The 25,247-nt window shown below is 39.2% G+C and overlaps 3 protein-coding genes across 6 annotated transcripts in view; 1 reads left to right on the plus strand and 2 right to left on the minus strand.

The window, feature by feature from the left end:
• Positions 1–7,075: 7,075 nt before the first annotated feature.
• adad2 (adenosine deaminase domain containing 2) lies at positions 7,076–14,518 on the plus strand. Of its 4 annotated transcripts, none has more exons than XM_025007041.1 (11): positions 7,076–7,174; positions 8,181–8,334; positions 9,349–9,481; positions 9,942–10,083; positions 10,475–10,603; positions 10,695–10,845; positions 11,127–11,297; positions 11,544–11,758; positions 12,484–12,718; positions 13,942–14,074; positions 14,198–14,518. In XM_025007041.1, exons 2-11 carry the CDS (start codon positions 8,183–8,185, stop codon positions 14,306–14,308), a joined length of 1,572 nt encoding a protein of 523 aa, XP_024862809.1. In that variant the 5' UTR covers positions 7,076–7,174; positions 8,181–8,182; the 3' UTR covers positions 14,309–14,518. The 4 variants fall into 4 exon arrangements, with proteins under 4 accessions (XP_024862809.1, XP_017276796.1, XP_024862811.1 ...); XM_017421307.2 differs by having other exon boundaries at positions 7,077–7,181; XM_025007043.1 differs by having other exon boundaries at positions 7,077–7,181; positions 10,698–10,845.
• Positions 14,519–15,558: 1,040 nt separating this feature from the next.
• Positions 15,559–25,241, minus strand: LOC108238937 (adhesion G-protein coupled receptor G4). Its single transcript, XM_017421308.3, has 22 exons — positions 25,093–25,241; positions 24,936–25,009; positions 24,705–24,772; positions 24,551–24,629; positions 23,730–23,752; positions 23,105–23,250; positions 22,885–23,014; positions 22,160–22,260; positions 21,505–21,709; positions 21,252–21,417; positions 20,845–20,985; positions 20,639–20,764; positions 20,492–20,537; positions 20,307–20,410; positions 18,848–18,969; positions 18,388–18,656; positions 18,185–18,299; positions 17,710–17,788; positions 17,223–17,424; positions 16,876–16,977; positions 16,494–16,658; positions 15,559–16,012 (listed from the first exon to the last, which is right to left on the minus strand). The coding sequence occupies exons 3-22, from the start codon at positions 24,743–24,745 to the stop codon at positions 15,876–15,878; spliced, it is 2,499 nt and encodes an 832-aa protein (XP_017276797.3). The 5' UTR covers positions 24,746–24,772; positions 24,936–25,009; positions 25,093–25,241; the 3' UTR covers positions 15,559–15,875.
• The window catches only part of LOC119617624 (cell wall protein DAN4-like), a 2,827-nt gene continuing 2,488 nt past the window's right edge, over positions 24,909–25,247 (minus strand). Inside the window, exons 7-8 of the mRNA XM_037979181.1 lie at positions 25,093–25,223; positions 24,909–25,009 (exon numbers count right to left, since the gene is read on the minus strand). Of these exons, the coding sequence (XP_037835109.1) occupies positions 24,909–25,009; positions 25,093–25,223 (232 nt within the window). The remainder of the gene's footprint in view (positions 25,010–25,092; positions 25,224–25,247) is intronic.

Here is a 25,247-nt window from a genome sequence, read left to right on the forward strand (position 1 = left end):
TTTGACACATCAGTTTATCTGTGAGATTGTTTTTGTCTCAGGCCGGTGAAATCACACGCGGTTTCATACGAGCTTGTCATTTTATGTGACTCCTGGCAGAGTCTCAGGTTAGCAATGTGTCTGTTCTGCCTTCACAGGCACATTTATCATCATATATGTGAATATGAGGTCAGCATGCGTCGACCGGATGCATTTGGGAATCAGTGAGATCCTGTCTGTGCACACCTCTGCTGTAATATCGAATCCATTAGGCATTTAAAGGTGTATAGGAAGTGCAACAGCAGTGGCAACATCAAAACCGTCATATCTCCACTTTCACTGCATTCCCTTTAGCAGATTATAATGGCTTTCTGTGAGTTGAAAGTCCCTTAAAACCTCATTTTCCTATCATGAAAAAAGATCTGAGTCTTACCTGTTGTAGGTAAAACGATACGACCATGACTTGTAACCGGATATTCAGATAATGCACACATATGGTGAATGAACATCTTCCTTACTCGTTTAGAAACATGGTGTTCACATGGTGTTTGCAGCCTACGATTACTGCATTTTTGGCATGACCTATTTAAAATGTTAAGATCTTGTCTCCCTCTTTAAGGCAAATTCCCTTTGTTCTCCACTTTTGCTGAGCAGAATATGTTAGCAAAGACAGTGATGTAGCCAGTAAATGGGAGAAATATTCTAAATAAAAGACAAGGGATGGGAAAGTGGGATGATGATGCTGGGAAACGAAGTGAAAGCTGTAGGTGAGGGGAGGAGAGAAGATGATGTAAAATATATATATTATATATATATATATATATATATATGAGGAGGAGGCAGGGGGAGGTCAACAGAAGGAGAGGCAGATGCTTGTGCTTCGAATGCCTGTGCGCGAATAATTATCCTGATGAGATTCGCAGAGAGCGGCACGAAATGTGGAGGAAGAGGAGGCAGGATTTGGGGAAGACCTCACGACACAGAAAAAGAAGGAGGGAGACCAAGGATGATTCATTCCTACATAAATACTTTCCAGAGCAGTGACGGCATGTGTTAGGTGGGCTTGCCGTAGTGCTGCTGCTGCTGCTGCTGCTTCTGCTGCTGCTGCCGACTGTTTCTCATCCATCTCTCCCTCATGTTTTCTCCCTTCTCACCAGAAATGGCTTGAGAAAGTGGAGCCTCCCTCTCATCTTTTAAAAGATGCATAAGGCAGCAGCTACAGAGAGTGAAAAGGAGACAGGGCGATAAAAACAGAAGCAGTACACGATGCTGATGGTCTGCAACACCAAAATAAAAAAATACGCACATTCAGTTCCTTATAAACTCCCAATTTTCCTTTCTCTGAAGAGAGACAATACAAATAATCAGCTTTTGATTTGACTGCTTGTTCTTTTTTGATTGAGCCTGTCACCGATCTCCTTTACTAGCTGATCTTACGCATCACATGAACTACTGGATGGATTTTAATGAAACTCTCAAAGTCGTCACTCCCTGCACATCTACAACTGATTAACCCATTTAGGATGGCCAACACATTTAATCAACCTTAACGAACACAAAAACGGCTAAACCCCAGTCTCATTTACAGAGAATGGACTAAAGTTTGATGTGGTAGTAGCAGAAAGTCATCTTCCAGACTAACACATCTCTTGAAATCTCACAATATAACAAGCAGGGCAGGATTAAGGAGGGTGGGGGCCCCTGGGCTAGAGCTACTTTGGGGGGCTTATCAACATTTTTAAACTTATATGAATTATAGAACTAAATACGTCCATTTTAAATGTCAAACTTTCTCATGTCAGAGCAAAGCTGCTCTCAGCTTTAACGTAACATCTAACTTCTAAAGCATAGAAAATCTATCAGCCTAAACCCTGAAATTATGAGAAAATCTGCTCTGTTGGAGTTTACATTTTTAATTAGCCACAGCTGCACAAACCACAGGCAGTTTCACTAATTAAACTAAAAAAAATAAAGTCTATTTTTTCCTGAACCACATCATTTTAAATTGTCATGACAATAAAAAAGAAAAAGTCGAGATGAAGAATATCAACGAGCCGAATAACAGACAACATTGTAACAATTGTTTAGAAAGCCAGATCAACATTATTTTTAATATACCAAGCTTACACAGAGCAAAGTGAGATGCAACTACAGAGTTTTGGTTTTAAAAAATAAAATGAAAAATGGGAAAAAAATTACCTGCTACCTGACTTTAGGGAAAAAAAGTTGATTGAATTTACATCCATTAAGAGATTTTGCTGCGTGGACCTCAAGATGAAGATGAAAATACAAAAGAATTTCATAAAACAGCAATATTGCATCCTTCTTCTAAAAAGAAACAGGAATGTTTACAAACCATCATGTATCAGAATTACACAAAGTAAAGTCATTCAGTAAAACTATAGTACTGTATTGAATTTAAACGGTAAAAAAAATCTGTATCAAACTAATCAGAAATCCACCAAAAACCCAACAGACACCATTGAGCAATTGTTCATCAACACAGGCTTAAACAAAAACAACTTTCCAGTAATGTGGGCTTGTATCCCATTGGAAAAAAGTAGAATAAGGTGTCAGTCTTTCTTTAAAAGCAATAATACTTTTCTGGGGGCCCGTAAGTCTGTATCAAAATGGTTCCTTCTCATCATAAGATGATCTCAGTTTAAAACCCTGGCGTTAAAGGTGGCAGGCAATATGCATTTCTACAAGGAATGCTACGTCTTTCATTTTCTATAAGTGATTTTCCTCTAATCATTCTGCGTCACTATAATGTTTATTACAAGCGAACAGCCGCACCTACTTTCTCTGCTGCTTTGAGGAGGAAAAATGCTGCAGGATTGTGGGGTTTCAGCATTTTCTTCCTGGTCTGAGAACATTTAGAGGAAGCGGATCTGGATTAAAAGCTCCTGCACTCCCTCACTGCTATAGCTGATGATTTGTAGGTCATGTGTGAGGATCAGAAATAAACTGAGAGTGGGTGAGGAGGAGAGAAGGAATTTTACCCTCTAGTGGTGAGCCTGGGGAAAGGCCTGTCATGGCTCTTTTTTTAACAAATGCCCAATTATCTTGGCTCAGTTGTGCATGGCCACGGTGACCCAGATGGGAATCAGTTTCAGATTTATTTTTACAGATTTCCGATTTTATTCACCAGCAAGCCTGATACAGTTAGGAGACAATGAGAGGATTATGCTTTTTTAAACATGCAATCACCCACTCTCATGTCTATATAGCAACTGAGGAAATATATCTCTAATTCATCTTTTTGTTATAAACAGAACATATACAGTGAAAGGCCTAGCTTTCCTTAAAGGAATGCATATCGCTCGCAGCCTTTATTACCAGAGTATTAGACTCAGATCATCTTTTGATGAGAAATGACAAAGCTGTAGACATTTTGCTCAAACCTTGGAAATAATGTAATGCACGATCTCAAGTGATGTTGTGAGATGCCACGCTCAGAGTATGTGTTGATAATGCTTCTCAGCTACTATCACGTCACATTTTTACTCCATATCTGTGAAATCGACTGAGCTAGAGCCATTTTTGTGTTGGCTAAGGCCTGTTAGCTGTGGCATCCATTTTGAACTGGATTGACACCAAAGGTTAATCAGTTGTAGACGTACATCTACTGATAACTTTGTGAAAGTTTAATTAAAATCCGCACTGTAGTTCATGGTATATTTTGCTAACAGACAGACAGTTAGTGCTTACATTAAGCGTCGTGCTCAGAGGTCAGTTGGCTGTGGCGGCCATCTTGATTTGTGTTGATACCCAAAGCTAATTTGTTGTAGATCAATATCCCTTTCTTCAAGTTTCGTTAAAATTTGTCAGGTAGCTCATGAGATATTTTGGTAACAGATGCAGAAAAGTGTGTGTGTGTGTTTGTGAAAAAGCAAAAACATTGTCGCCCGCCTGACCCCTACAACTGTCTCATATTCTGGTGGTGTACATCTTCTTGCGTTTCCTGCTGGGTAAAAAGTGTGAAATCAGACACCGTTAAGGTCAACTGTTAAGTGGAGCAGTGTCAAAACACACTTCTTTAATCAGGCAAATGAGACGTGATGTCTGTTACACACCTCACAAAATATCACATTCTGGATGAGCTAGGAGCAAAAAGGTCAGAATGACCAGTATTCATTATAAACAATAACTTACAAATGTTTAAAAATAGTAACATTCTTGTTATGAGTCTACAGCTTTATGTGCTGTCAGCCTTTTGTTCACTATACAAGTACTTTGAGCTAAATACTTTTACTAACTTATATAAATTATAAGTAATATAAATTCAAAGATCAGATCTTTTTAAGTGGGGTTCTGTGGAAAGGTTACAAACAGTTAATATCATACCTGTAGTGGGCAGCTCTTTGAATGATTGACAGGTGAACAGCTAGTCTAAACTGGGCCAACATCAAAGTGGACTGCTGCAGTTTTAAAGCCGCTACAATCTCAAAAATGTCATAGTGGCTCATGTAAGTGCTGTCTTATAAACTTTCACGTTATCAGAAAACCGATCAGTTCGCCTGAAAAGCGCTTCTGGTCAGTCCAAAAGTTGACTCCACTCTTGATACATTCAGCCACCTCAGGAGGTTCGTTCGGGTCGTGAAGACTGAACAAAAGGTGTCATGCAAAAATGTAGAGGTTTAATATTAGCTAATGTAGGCCCCAGATTGGTGAGCTTTTAGCCTCGCCTGAAGGAAGACTTCTGCCCTTTTCTTCATACTCTGTGCTCCATGTCTGATGTCACGGCTAACTAGTGATAATTATTTGACAGAATGCTGCTTCAAGCATCACCAGACTTTTTCTTTAAGAAGTGTTCGTACGTCGCATTTTATGTTAACTGTTTACTGAGACATTGAAATTAAAGCTTGATATTTAATCAGATAATGAAAAAGAAAAGATGCTGTCTCCATAGAACATCCAAGGAGGTCAAATAATTAGCAGAAAATAGCGTAGTTTATTAGCATGTGGATCAATATGCGAGATTTGATGAATACTGACAGTTGTGCCAAAGAAAAGTCTGCAACAGGAAATCTGAACAGCTAAGATTCAAGCTTTCGCGTTCAGTGTTAATTAAAATAGCAGCCTGACAGCCAACCATCAACAGCAATGCTCATCGACACCACACAAAAACACACATATATGAGCACGCTCCGGCACAATCACACGTTCACACACATGAACACAATGGCATATGCTTAGAAAAATTGTCAAACAGGCTCAGATTTTCACAGCTTTGCTTGTCCATATTCCAGCACTGAAACTGTGACAATTAATTCGGGAACAGTGTCCCTAAGCAGAAACAGGAAAAAAATAAAAAATTTAAGAAACACGCTACCACCATTTTTTTTTCCTTCCCAATATTAAAATAAACAGGGAAATTTCTCAGCCTGTGAGTGGGAGAGTGGGTGCGAAAGTAAAAAAAAAAGAAAAAATGATAATAATAATAAATGAAAGACAGAGAGAAATGAAGTCATAGAAAGGAAAGAGGAAGAGACATGAGTGGAATCGGGGAGGGAATGGATGGTATTTAAAATGAAGATGACACATGAGATTGTTACCACTGCGCCTCAGAGGGATCTCCTGAGATGGGTCTGACTTTTTATTTCACTGTCTCATGTGAAATAAAGTCACACTGAAGCAAAAGCACACACAGACCCTCTCAGAAGGAAGCCCCATTTGGCTGAAAACACATAAGGAAGCCTTTCTCTAGCAGGGAAATACGGTTCTGTTTTGATTTTCGCAGTAATCAGGAAGATGTTTCTACACAGCAAATAATGACACAGTTGAGTGTGTGTGTGTGTGTGTGTGAGCAAGAGAGCGAAAAGTTTCATTTGAACCATTTTCCCATGGGAGAGGCAGTGTGTGTGAAGGGTGTTACAGATTTAAAATTCATAGAAATAACCAGACCATTCTTTTATTTGCTTATTTAATGCATTTATACATAAAACATGACAGACATGCACTTTTAAAAAAAAAAAATTCAAAGTTCATTCACAGTTGTGTCAACATGAGCGGCTTCCAAACACATATAACTGTACAAATAAAAAAATTTGATGCAGTTATTTACTCGCTGGGAAAATTTCAGATTTCCCCTCGTACATTTTGGAGTTTATTTTATTTGCCTGTCCTGTTCATCCTCCGATAACTGAATGTAAATATGTGAAATGTTTGATGTTATTTGATGCTACATATAACTCAATTTTACTCATTCTGAGCTAGGATTTGGTGCAGCAGCTGAGAGGCATCCCCAACTTACACCTAATTTTGCCATTATCTATTGGATTAGTAAAATATCTCATGAACAACGGGACAGATTTTAATGAAACTTTCAGGACGTAATCGTTGGATGCACATCTACAACTGATTCAAGATGGCTGCAAAAACTAAGCCGCATTAACCAGCAGAAAAGTGGTTATAAGTCAGTCAGTTTTATAGATATTGAGCTAAATGGGATGTAGCTGAGAGTCAATCACAACTCATACTCTGAGCAGGACATATCTATCAATTCTTTGGTTCAACTCTCATTGCATTACATTAGGTTTGCTTTGGCTTTTGAACTGTTTAGACATCATGATTCAGTCATACATATCTAAATGTGTGTGCACATCAGATTAACACCTTCTGCACAGGGCAAGACAGATTGGGAAATTAGTTTGGATAACCCAATCATGTAGTTTGGCCGTGAGACCAGACATCAAACCAGTCCAGAACCACCTGCTGACCTGGAACAGCCAGCAATCCTGTCCACAAAGGAGTTAAAATCCAAAGAAATATGAAGCAACAACTTAAGTACATAACTCTATTTTCTTCTACAATGGAAGTCACAATAAAATCATGAAGTGACACTCCTTATTTAGGCTATCAAAACAACACTAAACTCTGGAAACTAAATGAAAAATACCTCACACAACTTTAATAACAATAATTTAAAAAATAAAAGTTCAATTTCAGCTTTTGTGTTTCTGATGTTTTAACAGGAATGCAGCTGTGTTTGGAACCTTTCAAGTCGAAACTTTATATTAACCGGAAGTTTATTGTTTGAACGATCAATGCTGCTGAATAAACTTTTATTTTAATAACCATTTCCGCCTGCTCAGCCGCCATCTTGACCTTCAGTCAGCTTCTGCCCACGGGTCAGACAGCCGGACAGGACCGAGACAAACTGGTGTTTTCCCACTGCCGAGGAGCCCGAAACGTGATAAGTAAAAATTAATCCGTTTTTTTTTAAATACAGGGTTAGAAAGACACTATAGTGTCACTCAGACTGTGTTCAACAACAGCAGACGTTTAAAAATTGACGATGCAGCGCATCAAAACATGCTAAACATGCTAACAGTTAGCATCACAACAAGGTGCAGCTTCGGACATCTCAGCTGTGAAATAACATTAAATAATTTGTTAAGCATTGGTTTTGTTCCGCAGGCGAAAAACGGACAAACCTGTGAATATTTCACTTAATATTTTAACTTTGTACAGACATTCAGAATAATTGTAGCTAACCAAACATTAGTTGGCTTGTATTATGGCACAACCAATAATGCTAGCAGCCAAACTGATCAAAATAAGACAATTATGCTTTTATTTTACTTCGGATTTATACCCATCTCGGTTTACTAAAATGCTGTTATAATACAATATTTATGTAAGCTACATTTGATGTAACAAACATTGTTGAAAGTTGTTGCTAACATTGCTAATGATGAATTAGCTTAGCTGTATCATGCTACAATAAGTTTTCTTATATCTTGATTCATCTCTGTTTTTAAAGCATCTAAAACAGAGATTGCATCTTAAATTCAGTAGCAAAAACATATATTAGCTATGCCTCACATGGAACTCCAAATAATTAAAGCAATTCAAAAACAACACATTTCAGAGAATTAATTCAATATAAAAGTGTTTTTTGTGGTCAGCTATTATTAGACTTTCAAATGAAACTTAAATGTCAACTGCGTTTTGAAGGTCTGCTGTTAATTTTTCTATTCATGCCAGCTGTAAGTCTAGTTACATTTTAGAAATATAATAATTTACCTTGAACTTTATATTTTCAATTTATTTGTGCAAACAAGCTGACAGATTTTCTTTCTAAAATTGTTAACCTGTTTTTCACCTGTGAGTTGTTTTTTCTTGATTTTCCAGTAGCTGTTTGCAGGTTTAAACCTTACTCTAATAGTTTAGTTTTTCTCCATGTTTCTTTACAGGTATGACAGACCAGGAAGTGTTCAAATTCAGTTCAAGACGAGGCGCTGCTAAACTTAAATCCCTGAAAACTGAATGTGGGTCGAGTTTGCACCTTCATCGACCTGAAGTCCACCTGGCAGGTGATACAGTCTGCCGGAGCCCTGCGGTTCGGAGGTAATGAAAATGTTCACATTTCCTGGTGGTGGTTATCGTGACAGTCTGTATTTATTTGGCCTTTTTGTTTGTTCACAGCTGACAGAAGCTGTTCAGCCTATTTCTGCAACAGTAAGCATGCCGTGCTTTTGCTGCATGAAGAAAATACAGTAAATTGTTTTTTAAAGATGGAATAAAGCAGTATTTTAACTGCAGCAACTTCTCCCAAAAGTTATAGGCACTTGAAGGGAACTTTTTCATATTTTCCTTTATTTTTACCCCTGAAAGAGGAGCTTAACAAAGTACAATCAATAGTATTTAGTACTATTTATTGATCAAACTAATCATTCACTTCCAGCATCTGATTTTCTTTTTTTCCCCCCCATTTGTCAATTAGATTAGTGAAGCTCATTGGCGAGCGTACCCACAGTTTTGGCACGCTGAGAAAACCCGGTGAATCACTTTGTTGTGAGACTCATGTGTTGAGCTGAATCTGCTGTGAACCTTAGCAACATTAGTCCTTCTCTTTGACCACTTTGCTGTTTTAAGTCACCGTCAAAAGTAAAAGTTTTTAACTTAAACAAAAATGCCCCCCAAAAAATCCTTGAAGGGTTGTTTTTTTTTTTTTTTTTAGCTTAATATCTGAGATTTCAATGAAACAATGTGACCTGCTTTGTGTAACTCTACATTTGTTTCTCTCAGATCTCTACTAAAGCATGCAGGTGGAGAAATAGGCATCAGTGAGCCTTGCTATGATCTTCTTGTACATCACCCTCAAGCCTTTTTTCCTCTGCCTACACTCATTACTGTAAAGTTTTGTTTTTCCTTTCGGGGGCAAGAATGTAGCCACAACATATTTTCTGATTTTCTAACGTTCTTGGTCAGAAGTTGCATCGAAGAAACCTTGTTTTGTAAACATGCAATGTTATTACCAGCCCATATTTGTGGTAATGTAGAATATGCATGTTTTTTTTTTTTAATTTATATTAATCCCGGCTTTGGCTACTCTAATTGTCCCGGTTTGATTCTTTTTAGGAGAAATCTTGATGTTGCTGGAGACCATGATCGTGCGCAAGAAGTTTTACTTTGTGAGGGCGGTGACATAAAGGAAAGGGAGACTTCTTCCATCTTTAACCAGGATTGTGGAGACGTGCTGTTGGAATATGAGGTGAATAAGAAGGAATACCAGGGTTTCTCAGAACAGCATGGTCAAGAATGGTCTTGCATTCAAGACCATGTATTTACATGTCCATATTTATTTTTATGATGGCGGCACCAGTCAGACTTGATACATCGACCTCCTAAGCAATTCTTTTCCTCTGGCTGAAGTAGAAGCTGTTCAAAACAGGAGAAAAAAATGATAGCAATAGTATTTCTAAAACTGTGCTAGAAAGTTTTACATCACAGAGAAAAGTTTACCATCACGAGCTTAGCACTGCTTATCTTTACTCTTCATAACGTAGTAAACTATCCAGAAACACTTTGTTACTTAATAGATGAGCATACTCTGTCTTATGTCGTCTCTAATGTCCTGACATAACAATTAAACTTAGAGAAGGAAGCAGAGGTTAATAATAGAAGTAAGCCACAGTCCTAGGCTTTACTTCAATGATTTCTTTTCCCCTCAGGACGAAGACTTTGATGATGATGATGCAGCTGTCCCCTCTCTTTGTGGTGTGTCACCTCCTGAAAGCATGCTCTCTGATGAAGAGCTCTCAGCGGACCAGATCAAGGACTTCAACAATACAGATGAAAGGTTTAAGACTGAAGGTGCAGTACTGGCTGCGTAGGCTTGAAAATAAAATCTGGGGTGCCTGTCCGACCTGTATGAAGGATCAGTGATGTTCAGGCTGCCTCTGAATTATCCATCAGAAATCTTCAGCTTGTCTGCAACACTGCCACCTTTCTAATGTTTTACTTTTTCTTTTTTCTCATCGTACCCAACAGTGAAGAACTGCTACTTTAGTTCCACACAAATGTGTGTGTAGTTCTGTCTGAGGGTTTGTGTATCTTGAATTATAATGTAATAGATCCTATCTGGACCACTTAACTCTTATTTATTCATTTAAAAACTACTGGCAGCTATTAAGTAAATCAAAACACTGCATGTTATGCTGCTCTTGATCTTGATTTTTGCATTAATCTGTTGTATATCTTACAGTTTGGCAAACTGATTGGCACAAGAAGCACATGGCAGCTTTAAGCAGTGAGAAGTTTGACAGCCTCCTGAGAATGTGTCCAGGTTTTACTAGCTGTAAAAGCCACATGGCAACATTTGTCTTGATCAGGGGTAAGCTGCCCGCACACCTTGGGTTTGCCATTAAAAGTGTGGGGTTTTTGTTGTTGTTGTTTTTTTACTGAGCACTTTCATTTCCCCACAGAAGTGCTGGACACAGCAGGTTGTCCGTGTGAGCATTACAAAGTGGTGGCGGTGGGAGCTGGCCATTCAAGCTGCAGGAAGTGGCTTTGCTACAATGGGATGATGGTTCACGACTGCCATGCCATCATCATCGCCAGAAGGGCTCTCCTGAGGTATAAAACGCTCCTTTAGTGAATGAATACCCACCTCATACAAATCTCAAGAATGCTCACAGTTGAGTGTTGAATTTCTAGAGTTGTGGAGAGGAAAACGGCCAGCTTATCCTTTACCAGATCATAACAAATAAAATGTATACACATCTCCTTTATTTAATATTCAGCGTAAAGTGCTGAATGTCAGCCTGGCGCTCACTTCATCATTGATTAATGTGTCTGGTTCACTGAAAGAACTGTGGAGCATAAATTATTTCTTTGTTTCCCTGGCTTGTGTTCAGGTTTCTGTACAAACAGCTTTTGCTGTTTTTTGATGCTGATCCAAAGGCCAAGGAGAGCTGTATTTTTGAGAATAGTGCAGACAGCCACCAACTGCAGCTCAAACCCAAAATCAGCCTGCATCTCTACACCAATCAGTGCCCGGAGGGAGCAGCGAAGGATTTCTACTTTCAGTACAACTCACTGTTTATCAGCCACTTCTTTGATTTTGATCCTGTATTCCCAAAGCTATATTTTGCATGAAAAAGGCATTAATGTAATGTAGATATAAAAATGTATTCAGACTTCAGAGCTTCTTGAATATCTAGTTTATTTTCTTCTTGACTTGGACAGAAAGTGTTCCTGTAAGTTTAGATAAGTTTTGCTCTGGGTTAGAGATGTTTTAAATTAATAAAATATGACGTAATTTCATGCTTTAGGGACTCAACAGGCAGCAGTTGGACCGCGATGAAGCTGCAGTATCACGCCAAGGGCCTGCTTGTTCCCGTGGCCTACCTTGAGCCCAGTTTGTGGGGTGCCAGAGTGTGCTGCATGTCCGGTAGTGACAAGTTGTGTCGCTGGACTGTCACAGGAGTTCAGGGCGCATTACTGAGTCACTTCATTCAGCCCCTTTACATGACCAGCATAGTGCTAGGTAAAAAAATAAAATAAAATAGAGCTGTCATTTCATTTATCACACATATTTGAAACATATTTCTTTCATTTTTACACCAAGAATGACATGAAAAATGTGTTTTCTGTCAAACCTGAAGCTATAACCAGGAAGCAGTGTGACAACATGATGAGGGGCTTTTATGGTTTTACACTGAGGTTTATTGACCTGGTTGTTGTAAGTTTTAGAAGTGCTTAGTCAGTTTTTATGCCTTGTTTTTTATGTGGTTCAGTAAGATTTGGAAACATTTAAGATGTTTTTAAAGATTAAGTTTGATTGTGTGGTGAACAAACAAAAAATATTAAAATTTTTGGCCGTAACAAGTCTTAAATATGATCAGTTTTCCATTTTAGGTCTTAAAATACATTTAGTTACGACTTAAATTTGTGCGTTCGTTCAGTCATTGCTTCTTTTATTAATGTTTTTTTGTTTTTTGCGCTGTCGACATTCATTTCTTCTGTTTGTCTGTGGTTCTGTCTGACAATTTCAGGTGTTATTACACCAAAACAAAGCTAAACCTGTTGAAGGAGCTTTTTATTTTCAAATGAAATCCATACAAATGTGTACCACCATCCAGTCGTCCTCATGGCTGCAGACCATAACTTTCTACTTGTCATACAGAGAGGATTAATTTCACAGGTGGTGCATTTCACAAAAATATACAGACTGTGTTTTTACAACTTGTTTAATTTGCTTTATTCATTTAGGAGGTCAGAATATTTTGAACAAGGAATTGTCTGACGTCACCAACAAGCGGCTGGGCGATGGATGGGAGGGAATTCTGCCTCCGTCCTACAGGAAACATAACACCGTCTTTCTCAATGGTGACTGCGTTGGACCTGCCGTCTCAAACCCAGTGCACGACAACTTCAGCATCAACTGGTGTCTCGGAGATAAGGACATCGAAGTTATGGACAGTAGCAAGGGCTTTGTCGTTGAGGGGTAAGCTGTTCAACAGAGTTTATCTATTCATTTTTTCTGATAAACACTAGATGGTGGTTGGGCGGTATTACAATAAATGTCCCCATTTTAAAATATTTGATTGGTCCTGTCTTGTGTTTTTGCTGAGAGTATTTAACTGTAGTGCAGTTTCTTCCGGTGATAAACTCTTGGCAGAGTTTTGTGCAGCTGGTTTGCGTGACAGCCCCTGCTTGGCCCGGGGCTGCTGCCATCTTTTGGCTTTGGAGCCGCAAACAACAGACAATGTCCCCTAGTTAGAGCCCAGGACAGACTCGTCTCGTCACTTGTAGTGTTCCTATCTGTTCTTGCTTTCCTCTTTCAGTTTAAAACATGAATTTTAGACAGCATCGTGGTTTTTAATGTTAGCTGTAAATGCATTCGGTCTCCCAGTTTTTTGTTTTTTTAGCTAAGGTTTTCAGTGATGAAGCGGTTAATTGTGTCTGTCTTGATTCAGTGAGTTACCTTTAACAACCATCTGCGAATATCAGCTTTTATTTCTGTCGTCACTCAATATTTTCTCCTAACGTTATCTGTATAGGCAAAACTAGTCAGGTCCCGAGGTTTCACTCCAGGGTTTCTCACAACAAATGTGTAAGTGGCAGTTCTAAGTGCTGCCTGCTGGAAACCTTCCTTTCTCCTATTCAGCCAGTCCACAATCACAGATCACTTCAGTGTGAATGTATTGAATGGCCAAATAGATTTGTATTATTTGGTGCACACAAACTCTAAGGCAGGACCTGAATGCTTACTTTTAAAAGACATCAAGCAACCAAAGGTCCTCATCGCTAATAGGCTAGTTTTGAATTCAGTTTAGGTAATTTGAAACTATATTTGATAACATGTCATGCCCAGGTCCCCCCTTGCAAATGAGATCTTGATCTCAATGGGGGTTTAATCTGGTTAAATCAAAGAAATAAAATGATTTTTATTTGTGTAATTTTTCCTGAAGTGACTCCATTTCCCGTCGGACTGTTAGGAAATAAATGTTCATATTGTATCAGACCACATGGTGCGTTATCAGTACTTTGAAATGTTGCAAGTTTTTAAAATTACTAAGAAAAGAGTCTGTTTTTTTTTTTTTTTTTAGATTATTAAGCTTTGTGTTCAAAAATAAAAGGTGCAAAGTAAATATAAGACAGGTCACTATCTAAAAAGAAGCGTCAAAAGGAAGAATGTTTGTTAAAGTGCGACTTGTTGTTTCCCAGCTCTCCGTATGTGAGTGGTCCCGGCTTCTCAAGCAGGCTCTGCAAGAGAGCCCTCTACAGTTACTTCCAGCAGGTTGCACAGCTGGGTGGGCACAGCTACCTGCTGGAGCTGCCCACCTACCACAGCGTCAAGGTATGCAGATGGGCAGTCTTCAGATGTGTAACGCTAATAATAAGTGCTGTAAGTTATGCTTGAGGGGTTGTTCAGCTTCCCAGTCGTGTTGCGCGTTGTTACAGAAGGTCCGTTGTTTCGCAGGTGGAATCTGTCGTGTACCAGACGGTTAAAGAGCTGCTCAAAGAACATTTCCTGAGCGTCCAAGCTGGACCCTGGAATCCCAAAAAGCTGGTGGATTGCTTCAGCGCTTAAACACTCACACAACAAGTCGTTTATCTTAATGTTTATAAGAGTTCATGTTGAGGTTTAATTTTTCTTTGTTGTTGTTGTTTTTTTACTGTGATTTGCATTGTTATTTTTAAAAGTGATTTTTGGATTTAGTTTATGCGTAACGCTGAAGTTTTTTTCAGTTTGTGTAGGTGTTTGAAGAAAAATAAACAAGACCTGACTGTTGCGCCCCATGCTGAAGAAGTCTGTTTGAATGGGTTGTGGGTGGGAATGCTTTGCCTAAAAGCTTTGAGCACAAAAACGGGGAAGATTTTCTTTCTCAAGTAGAACGAAGCAACACTTTCCATCTGTAGTCTTGTAGCCTGAAGCTTGTACAAAAATAAAGCAGTTTGTTTTAATGTACCAAATTATGCAGCCCCTCGTGGACATAGAAGGGCATTATGAACAGGTATTCATTTACATTTTATTAAGTATCATTTTTATGCATATTATATGACTAAACACATTAAGATCTAATATGTAGCTCTCTTTTTTTGCTTTTTATTCACTTGTACTCAGAAAGCTCATTGTGTTAAAGGACAGGATGTCAAATCAGCAGCTAAAGATCATTATAAGGTTTGTACTTTTTTGTAATTTTCTATCCTTCTGTTTGTAGCTTATTTTACATCATCGGCTTTAAACTGACTGATTTATTGTTTTAGGTTTCAGATATTAGGTTTATCTTCTATCTCCAAACATGTTTATTTTTACAAGATGGCACCTATTTATTTGACATACCTTGTAAATAACTTTGCACATTGAAAACGTTAATGGCCACTATTGACACGTTTCTTGAGATCTGCATTTTAAAAGAGGAATATTCTTCTGTAACGTGACAAAACTGTCGCCGTCCTTTTTCCACAAACAATGTTTGATGCTTTACAGTAGCAGAATAATCCCACTTCATTTAAATGTCATTTAAATGTGTCGATTGTAGATGGTTTTTTATGGTACGCACATAAAAAAATAGTGCCAGTGTAAATATTCAAAACATTTGGTATGTTGACCCATGATGACATTAGTTTGAAAACACTTTTATATGCGTGAAATAGAAGTGGGCAGCAGAGATGTTCAGAGAAATGACTAAAACCTGTCGCACGTAAATCCCGGCAAAGGTGCCAGATTTAACAAGAACAGAACAGATTTTAAAATCACAACTTGAGGAAAAAATGTGATGCATGCAGGGATTTAAGACTGTTTGCTGCAAACCTAAAGAAAACACAGAGAGAGACCTGTCACCTTAAACTTGTGATTTTATTTTATTTTGAGTTATTTTTTTACATAAATGTGTTGTCCCACAGTTCATTGTCACCGTTGCTCGACTCACCAGTTGCTTGGCAACCAACTCCTCCTTGGAACGAGTGCAACTGCTCATGTCTTTACAATTACAGGCTCTTTTACAATATTTAGCAAAACAAAATCAACAATAGAACTACAGGAATTAATTAACTAACGAATCTGCTGCAATGCCTTTTAGATCTGGCTATGCGCTGCATTGATTACAGATAAGAGTTGTGAGGGACAGTAAAGGAGATGTAGATGTCTAATGGATTTATTGTTGTGGTTGGTCATTTAGCAAATGATTTCTCCAGCCAGGTGTTGAGTTCACCCCCCTGTAGGAAGGCAGATCTCCTGTATCTGATGGGCCTCTCTGGACTCGAGGAAGAACCAGGCTATTCACAAATAGACCTGCAGGATAATGAAACATCTGTGAGCCATTTAGAGGTGTGAAAAACTAATCATTTTTATGCCGGTTAGAATTGCATGCTGGGGAGTTTGGGATCAGATTGAACTGTCAGAAGGAAAAGAAAGCCTTTCAAGAACTAACAGTCGTGTCCTTTTTGTTGTGTTTAAACCGGCCTAATTATAAAGTCTTGTAATCATTTAATGCCATGCGGCGTCATTAATTAAAGCAGTGACCTTCACTGTGTTCCTAGCTCCAGAGGGACCGTGACGTCCGGGTCTGATCATCGTTTAATGTGATGGAAACAATGTAAACAAACTAAATTTGAGCTTTTAATCACAACCTTTAATGTCTTTTAGGGGATTAGAATCAGGATATTTGATGAATATCTTAATATTATTTAGTCATTGTTCCCTTTAAAGCCTTCTAAAATGGCAGCTGAGTAGATTGTTACATGCTGGGTTGGACAGTGTTTTCTTTTCTCACCCAGGTCCGGTCTCCTGCAGGAGGAGTCTCTCCGGCTGGAGTCGGAAGAAGCTGAGGTGCTGTCTGTGGAGTTGGACTGGACGGATCGCAACGATGGTATTGCTGCTCTGGAAGGATTTTCTCTGGATTTTGGAAGGGCTCCCACTGATGCCGAGTTGCTCCACTCTGAACAAGGGTATCGGAAAACGGGTAGCAGAAGTCAGTCCTAGAGTTGTTTATGTGATCGTCTTTATTGCTATGAAGCCACCATATGAGGGGAACTTGGATTCTGTTCCCCACCCACAGGATGACCCAGAACTAACAGGTTCAGATGGACATGTGTTTGATGGAAGCAGATATTCAAAAAGTGGCTCAATTAATGTGGTAAAGTGGGCGTCTGTACCAGAGTGTTCCTCGAGACGAAAGCGTCCAAAGCAAAGGTGGATCCTCCACTGTTTCCTGACGTTCTCCTTCATCAGACAGTGGAACAGGAAGATGAAAAGACCTGCAATAAAAGTAAAATAATGCTGTTTTTAAGTTGATCACAATGCTGCCACTGTTCCCCTTTAGTAGTTCACTTTGACTGAAGATGCAGCTCAATGTCCCACACGTGTGCTTAAGTTTAGCGTGACGAAACAGACACCTTAGTTCTTAGTTTGAGTGATGTTTTACCATGCCCAAAAAACAATAATTTTGGCCATAATTGACCAAAACCTCTGCTGTAGAAAAAAGGAATAAATGCAGAGCAACCTTGCAGAGTGTTGAGTCCAGAGAACAGGTAGAGCAGAACTATCCTAACTGGTCCCCAGGTTAAGAAGCCAACAATCCAAGTTAGTCCGAGTAAAAAGGTGAGACTGGCAACTCCCTTCAGGTCCTGCATGAGTCCTCTCCGGGTTCCTGCTGGGCTGTTGGCTCTCATGTGGCGGATCTGAATCAGAACCACCACAAAAATCTAAAACGAGATCCAAAGGAACGAATAAAGACGTTCAGTCACAGCAAAGCGGTAAGAAGTTTAAGCGATGCAGGCTAGTTAAATGTTCAAAAATAAGAGACTTGATTTATAGAAGCTTTATGTAATTGTCCTACTGTGGGCTGAAGTACAAAAGCTACAGAACCTGATCTGTCTTCAATTTGTAAAACAAGTACATGCTAAATATTCCCCTATCAGAAACGGATAATATGATAGTAGCTGTAACTTTTGCATGAACTTAATTTATTGTTTCATGGAATCGTTTACCCCAATGTTGAAGAGGAAGACCAGCGCGGCGTAGGCAACCACGGACACATAAAACGTCATATCATCCTGAAGCCAGCAGCTGAGGGAGCAAAGAGACGGAAACCACGCAGGGACACAATGAAGAGACTTTTACAGAATATGGATCACCCTTATTGTCCTTTTTTTGGCAAAATATATAAACTTGTATTTCCTGTTCGCTAAAAAAGCTCAAAAGAAACTAGGAATATGCATTCAGCTAATAAGCAGCCAGTGTCAATACTACACACTTATGGTAGTGCAATAAAAGAGTCATTTTGTGAACTAAGTAGTAAGCTGTTTGTTCTAGTTGTTTTTGCAACTCATCAGCTCCACTAAGTGGTGAGAATATTTTTGCATCCAGGTAACTCCAGTAACTTTATAACCATTTTGCCACTATTGATGTTCACTGAAACTTCCATGTTTTGAAGACGTAACATAAATACAGTTCAGGGCTCACAAGTCGTCCGAGTTGTCCAACGACTCTAAAGTAGACCGAGTGTTACTGTAGAGGTGACTGCCGTACGCCTCTCGGTTCACGATGAGCACCATGACGCAGATCACCAGAGGAATCCCTGTAGGAGTTCAGACACATTATAATCTTAGTCATTTTAGATGTACACTCGTGTTTGAATCACTAATTGAAGAGGAAAAAAGACTTACCCCACCCCAGAATGCAGAACTTCAGGATATATGATGGGACGTAGGCATTGAATACTTTGATGAGGGCAAAGTACATGTTAACAGCCTCCAATCCCATCCAGGTGAACGATGCCAGGAGGAAGTAGTGCAGTGTGGACGCCACAGCCACACACAGGCCGTACACGCCCCAGGAGGACAGCCAAGAGTTGACCAGGAACACCAGATTCAAACCCAGCAGAGCCAGAGAGAGGTTGATGAGGATCTGCGAGGGGTAGTCTCTACGAAGCTTTCTGATTTACAGGTAAGAGGGGGGGAGCACAGAGGACGTTTTTAAAAGAACTGGGAATATTTATTCCTTTAATTCCAACACAATGGGAAATATAACTTTGCTTGCATTGATAATTCAATGAATACCTGCATATTTGATTCTTAGAGGTCTGAAAATGTTTGTTAAAAAAGAGAAAATAGATCTTTGTCTTACTCAAAAGCTGTGTAAGTGAGAACGGTGATTCCCAAGAAAAGAGACGAGACTCCGCAGCCAATATAGGTGATGATGGTCAGGATCTGCTCGTTAAGCAGGTCTGCCTGTGTCCTGGAGACATCCTGGACACACAGACTGATTAGTCAGCACAATTTCAAATTTCAGTGAACTTGTAACTGTTCCTGTTTCTAGCTCTAAATTTTAGGTAGAAAGAAGACGTTGAGTAAACACTAGAAAATAAGTTTTGCTGTTATTAAATTCAATAACAAAACAAACAAATTTTTACTCTATGGTTTTGTGGCCTTTGCACAGAAATAATTGTAAATTGCATTTTTTTTTTTTTTTATGTCAAATTCTCAAAGTTAGAAGTTTTCTTGCAAAGACTGTCCAACGCAGAACATTTTAGTTAGTGATGAGCTTCACAACCCCCAGACACGATAGGAAAATATATTCGCCCACATCAAACAGGACTCTGATGAAGAATATGGTTGGAAAAATCTGGGAAATGTCCCAGAAAACCTTCAAGATGCTCTGTATAAATGCTGCGCTGCCAGAGAAAAGGTGACAAGTTTTGCAATGTAGGTCTATTCTTAGCTACCAGTTTAACGCTTCACTTTCCAAAGTAAAACGTGTTTAAATATATATATATATATATATATATATATATATATATTAGGATAACAGTATAGCTCTGTTCCAGTCACAAAAACATGAGCAGCTGTGCTGGAAATTGGGTGTCATGGTCCTTTTTGTAAACAGTAGCACTAAAGATTAATTACAAAAACACAGTCAAAGTACAAAAAACTAAAACCCACTCACTATAGTAACAACAGTTAATAAAACACTTGAGTACAGATTTTACCACTAAAGAACAATTCATAGCTGTATTTATTTGAATAAATGTTTATATTTGTGGTTGATTTGTTTAAAACGTGGAATGAGTTAATATGTAGGATACACATAGCTTCAATGAATTTGTTAGTGATGACAAAAACAAATTACATTTAACGCATTAATCTGTGCAGTAAGGAGTGGATTAAATAATTCATGAGTTTGTGTTAGTTTCAGATGTAACTGGCTTTTAAACACACAACTAGTGTGTTTTGTTTGTGCACTTAAAAGCTATTTAATACAAGAATTACAAGTTTATTTGTTTTTTGGCTGATGCCACAACTTTTACACATTTTTCTAAAGCGGTTAACTAAAAATTGTGCTTGATTTAAAATAAAAAGTCTCTGTAGAAACAGAATGGGTCTTATGTCACATGGGCTAAATGCTAAAATTAAAACCTCCCATGACACTTTTTGTACTTTGAGTGCTGTTTATACCTAAGTTCAGCTTCTTCTTCTTTTATCTGTAAGCCTTTAATTACTACAACTATTTGAAAACCCACTTCTGGCATCACTAAAACCTGCACCGTAGCTTTGCAGCTGTTCAGGAAACACGGACAGATTCGTACCAGCAGGACTCCGAAGTGTGTGAGGTGGTCACACAGGCAGGTTGTGTAGTCGGAGCTGCTGTTGTATTTCCTGCAGCCGTAATCGTCCCAACCTCCGTTTCCATCTGGATATGAACATTCACATTTATTATCACAGGTCCTTCCTAAATATTTGAATGCTTTAAAAGTAGCAAACCAGGACGTACTGTTTTTATTGAAGTTCCAGAAGACACAGTCCACCTCCTTGTTCAGCTGAGGACCATGAAAGGCTCTCGTTGATCAGAGGTATTATATTATTTAGTCATGATATTGATTCCAGTGTTGGCAGCACTTAATTAAAGACTGACTCCTACCTTGTTGGGGGTAAGATGGTAGAGCACGACTTTGACGTCTTCAGGAAGGTCTTTGATCGATGAGCTGGCGTTGGTCACGCTGGCTGACACCACAAATGTGTTGAGGATTTGTCCCGGTTTTCTGCTCTGAGGTCGGTGGTTAAATAAGCATGAGGTAAATATCTCACATAAGTGCGTCTAAGAAAAGATGCTGTACAAAGGGGTACCGGGAAGAGTAGTGGGTTGCCGTAGAACTGGAACTGGATTCTCGCTGGGCTCTGGCCGTACTGCGGGAAGCTCTGCTGGAGGACGGACGGCAGGGAGATAAAGGCCACTGTGCCTTTGAAGGGATACTGGTTGATAAAAATCTACAACACACACAAGAAAAGCAGCTTTTAAGCTTGGAATGAACACATTAACAGCTGTAATTTTTAAGATTTAGTGCAGACCTTTCACCTTTTTCTTTAAATGCTAGAATTATGGCGTGTTTGCAAAGAAATAAAAAAAAATCTGTGAGAAGCTTAATCTGAACTTTTAGTAACTGGATTCAAAATGAACTTTTATTGTGACCTGGCACTGTTTAACTCAAACTGCGTTGCAGATTTGTGGGGGAGAAACAAAGTTATTGTACAACCTCGGGGTTTGTCCCAGTCAGATCAGACAACACGCCAAGACTGAAGCTGTCAAACTCTCCAGGACTGACATCCACCACTGACAGAGCCAGCGCCTCGGCAACGAGGGTGTAGGAGCCCGCGTGGCCCACCATCTTGTCTCCCACCGCCTCTGTAATGTTGAGAATACTGGACAGGAAGACGGAGAGGACCTCAATGCCAGGATGTGAGATTCAAGGTCTCGTGTGGAGCTTCGGTTCAACGCCACATCCTTACGTGTTCGTGAAAGGCTCCAGGTTGCTGTCAGATGCCAGGATGTCTGAAATGATGTTGATTAGAGCTTGACTGAGGTCCGGTGTGACCACGCTGGCGCTGATAATGTCCTTCAGCTTGTTGAGGACTGTGACCAGCTCGTTGTAGATGAGAGAAGACTGGTTTCTCAGTAAATCCTCAATCATCTCCACCACATCAAGTGCAGTATCTGAAGACAAATGACACAACAAGAGGAATTTCAAATCTCATTTACTCGTTTTTATCACCTTGACCCATACAAGTAAACGGTAACCTCTTTTAAAAAAAAAAGAGCTTTAGATTGTCTTTTGTTTTTCCAGCTCTGAACACAAAATAACAGTCTTCAGTATTACTGCATATTGTAGTTTTGAGTAGCACAAAATATTTTAATGTCTTTTATTTCAATTATGCCAGTGCCTTGCTGCCAAGTGGAAACATGGAAATTGGCAAGCCTCAACAGAACTGAATGAGCTGTTACTATAACAAATGATCTCATTTGTAATGCAGCTGAACATAGAAAACACTTCTTGTTTTCCTGAAGAAAGCTGGAGCGGTGAGTTTTGAAGTCCATTTCTGAGTAAAGTTGAAAGCTAAATCCTGGGTAGTAACCCGCTGAAAGCACAGACAGACATTAACAGACCGGGAGTGACTTCCACGTGGGCCAGATCAGGGATGGTTTCCACCACTCGTGGGCAGTCTTCGAGGTCCGGGTCCATCCAGCGGGTCGACAGGCACAGTTTGCTGTCAAACAGGCGATAAACAAAATATCTTTTTAAACAGATCTTTTTTTTTTAACATTTGAAAGTTGTGCGCCTGTGTTGTTCTACTTTAAAGATAGAAATAGATTTAGGATGAGGAAAGAAAGCAGACAAAGCCTCGGAGTTTTAAACCAGAAGAGATGTTACACGGTTGTCGGGAGGCTTAATCTGGTGATTATTTAACTAAGCGTCATTAGCTTTTATAGCCCAGTTAATATGAAGTATTTTGACACAAAATCAATGCACAAACTCCTGAACAAAGTGACAAAACCCTGCAAATATGTACAAACGGAAGTGATCAATACTCAGTTGATGCAATAAATTAATGTTGACAGTTTTACAGCCGAGAGTGCCGAGTCCGTCACCTGATTTCACCTGTAAATATTAGAATGAATAACAAATGTATTTTGTGTGCGTTTTATCACCTACTGCCAGTTTGGTTCTGTTGATTGAAGCGTTTCTGTGCAGCTCTGACAGTAAGGTGAATATTTGTGGTACAGCTGATTCTTTCAAACGTTTTTATGATCTTTGTTTTAATCTGGATCCAAGGTAGTTTGTTTTCTAACAAACATTGTCCTTGCTAAGAGAGAGTCCTGAACTGACTCACCAGTGTCGGGTGGCGGAGCGGCGAGGGTTTTTCGGGCAGGCGAGAGTGGCGTTTTTTCCTCCCGAAGTGTCAGGCCACTTTAAGAGGCCTTTCAGTGTCTGCTGGGTGTCTCTGTTACACATGACTGTCACTGAAGGGGTGAGAGAAGGATTAAAAAGACTTCAGAAAGGGAAGGATTTCAGTGTTTTGTGCTCCTGACCTGAACCTCGATCGTACTCACGTATGCGACTTATCTGTATGTCCTCAGTTTCTATGGAGATGGGTCCATTGTTGAAAGGAATATCTAGATAGTGTCGTATTTGCTCTTCCATTTCCTCTGTGTCTGACAGAAGCTTCAAGACCTGGACCAGGAAAATGAAGCTCTCCCTGCAGACAGTAGCAGAGTTAATGATGGGCTGCACAAATCTCATACATTTATGTATTAGGCAGGGCTGCACAATATATTGAAAATTTATTATCATTGCAATACCAGTATTGCGAAGGGCTGCATTAAATTACAGTAATAAATTGCATGCAATAATATGTTTGGCGATTTAATGGACTAACTTATTTAGTTACTGCAGATTTAAATACTCAAAGCAGATGGCGGTTTGTGTCGCGACAAAAAAAAGAGAAGAGTGAGGAAAATGTGGGTTTATTGCACATTTTCCTAAAATTGTGCAGCCCTAATAATAAATAAAAGCAGTAAATAGAAATTCTTATGAAATATTACATGTAAGACACTGAATGGTGTAAGAATATTAGAGTCCTGTACATATATGAGCCAAAATACACTGTTAGTATGATTTTTTTATATTTGTTACCTGGACTCTTAATAGAAACTTTTTAGGACAAATATTCCATACCTTGAAACTGTGTACATGATCGCCTGGGAAAGAATGAAAAACAACAGTTTTTACGAGGAGACAAAGTGTTTTAGTTCAACACAAAACAAATTGAGATTCTTGTATTTTTTCCTGCTGCTATAAAAGGCAGGCAATCATATATCGTCTGTGTGCATGTCTCTGTTAGCCAAATATCTCTTGAGCCACTGGACAGATTTTAATGAAACACTTTGAAAGTAATCATTAGATGTTCCTTTTGGAGTTAACCCAATTCAAGATGGCCGCCACATCTGATCGACTTTGGCAAACACAAAAATAGCTCTAAGTCTCAGTTTTACAATCATTGAGGTAAAATTCAGTGTGGTAGTAGCTGAGAGTCATCCCCAACACATACTGAGTGCTAACAGCTCACACGGCATATTTGTACAAACGTTTGGCGTGTCGGCAGCGGGCAGTGAATCCAGTATCTTACACGTTTGTATAAATATATTTAAGCTGAAGATGGTATTCAGCCGTTAAAGATTCATTTCCACAGAACTTTGTAAATCCCCATCTTAACTTCTAAAATCTAAAATTGTTACCCGAACCAACAACTTTGTAGTTCTGTGTCATTTATTTGCAGGCTGGAAAGGAATGTTCCATAAAAATACAACTTTTAGATGTTGTTAACTTGTCACCTTCCACCTGATTAGACTTTTAAAGAAAACTAAACTTCCTAAACTCCTAAAACCAAACATCTGTTTAGAGAGAAATAATTTGTAAGAGTTTTTTTAAAAAGCCCAAATTCATGCAGCATCAGAAATATTTGGTTTCTCGTCCTTATAAGACTTCTGTCAACTTACTTTCTTGTACCTGAAGTGATCCAGCTTCAGGTCAAAGCGACGTCTGGAAGTGATGCTGGTACTTCTGAAGTGGCTCATCCTAATGTGAGTAAAAGCTGTTATATTTCTTGACACAGATTTGTAACACAGTACCAGCTCTTTTCTTCTAGGATACCTTTCATCTTTGGGGAGCAGCTGCAGGTCCAGCACCATCATCAGGTCATCAGGTAGACTGCTGTTTAGCTGTGAAGGGGATCTCAGCATGACTTCCTTTTTGTCTCACACCGTTTTCACATTATACTAGAAAGCCTATACACTTTTCCTGATCTCATCTGATATACGTATATAAAACTAGCTATTTATTTTTTGATTTATTCTTTCAAATAGCTGTTTGTGTGAGACATACCCAGATGGGAAGGATCTGTTGTGGGTCACAGTCTCCTGTTATGGACACGTTTACCTTCACCTCAAAGTAAAGTTCTGTGGGGGAGAGGGAGACAAATCAGGAGCTTTTCTCAGGACATCTGTACAACTTTTACTGCAGACCGAGTGTTCAGACTGACCAGAGATGTTTGCAGGGCTCGTTGTGAAGGTGGCGTCTGTGGCTGCGTTGGGAAAAGTTGTTAACCTCGTGGAGGATGTTTTCAATGTGGAGGTGGGAGGTTGCAGTCTGGTGGAGGTGGGAGGTTGCAGTCTGGTGGAGGTGGGAGGTTGCAGT

This window comes from Kryptolebias marmoratus, linkage group LG13 (assembly GCF_001649575.2).
Source record: "Kryptolebias marmoratus isolate JLee-2015 linkage group LG13, ASM164957v2, whole genome shotgun sequence".
Lineage (NCBI taxonomy): Eukaryota > Metazoa > Chordata > Actinopteri > Cyprinodontiformes > Rivulidae > Kryptolebias > Kryptolebias marmoratus.

Excerpts from the sequence above, each read along its gene's own strand:
- adad2 (XM_025007041.1), top strand. The coding sequence starts at position 8,183 with ATGACAGACCAGGAAGTGTTCAAATTCAGTTCAAGACGAGGCGCTGCT. Across the intron at positions 10,084-10,474 it reads TGAAAGGTTTAAGACTGAAG|TTTGGCAAACTGATTGGCAC; the intron begins GTGCAGTACTGG and ends TATATCTTACAG. Across the intron at positions 11,759-12,483 it reads CATGACCAGCATAGTGCTAG|GAGGTCAGAATATTTTGAAC; the intron begins GTAAAAAAATAA and ends TTATTCATTTAG.
- LOC108238937 (XM_017421308.3), bottom strand. The coding sequence starts at position 24,745 with ATGATGGTGCTGGACCTGCAGCTGCTCCCCAAAGATGAAAG. Across the intron at positions 20,411-20,491 it reads CTGGAACTTCAATAAAAACA|ATGGAAACGGAGGTTGGGAC; the intron begins GTACGTCCTGGT and ends GTTCATATCCAG. Across the intron at positions 16,013-16,493 it reads CTGCAGGAGACCGGACCTGG|GTCTATTTGTGAATAGCCTG; the intron begins GTGAGAAAAGAA and ends ATTATCCTGCAG.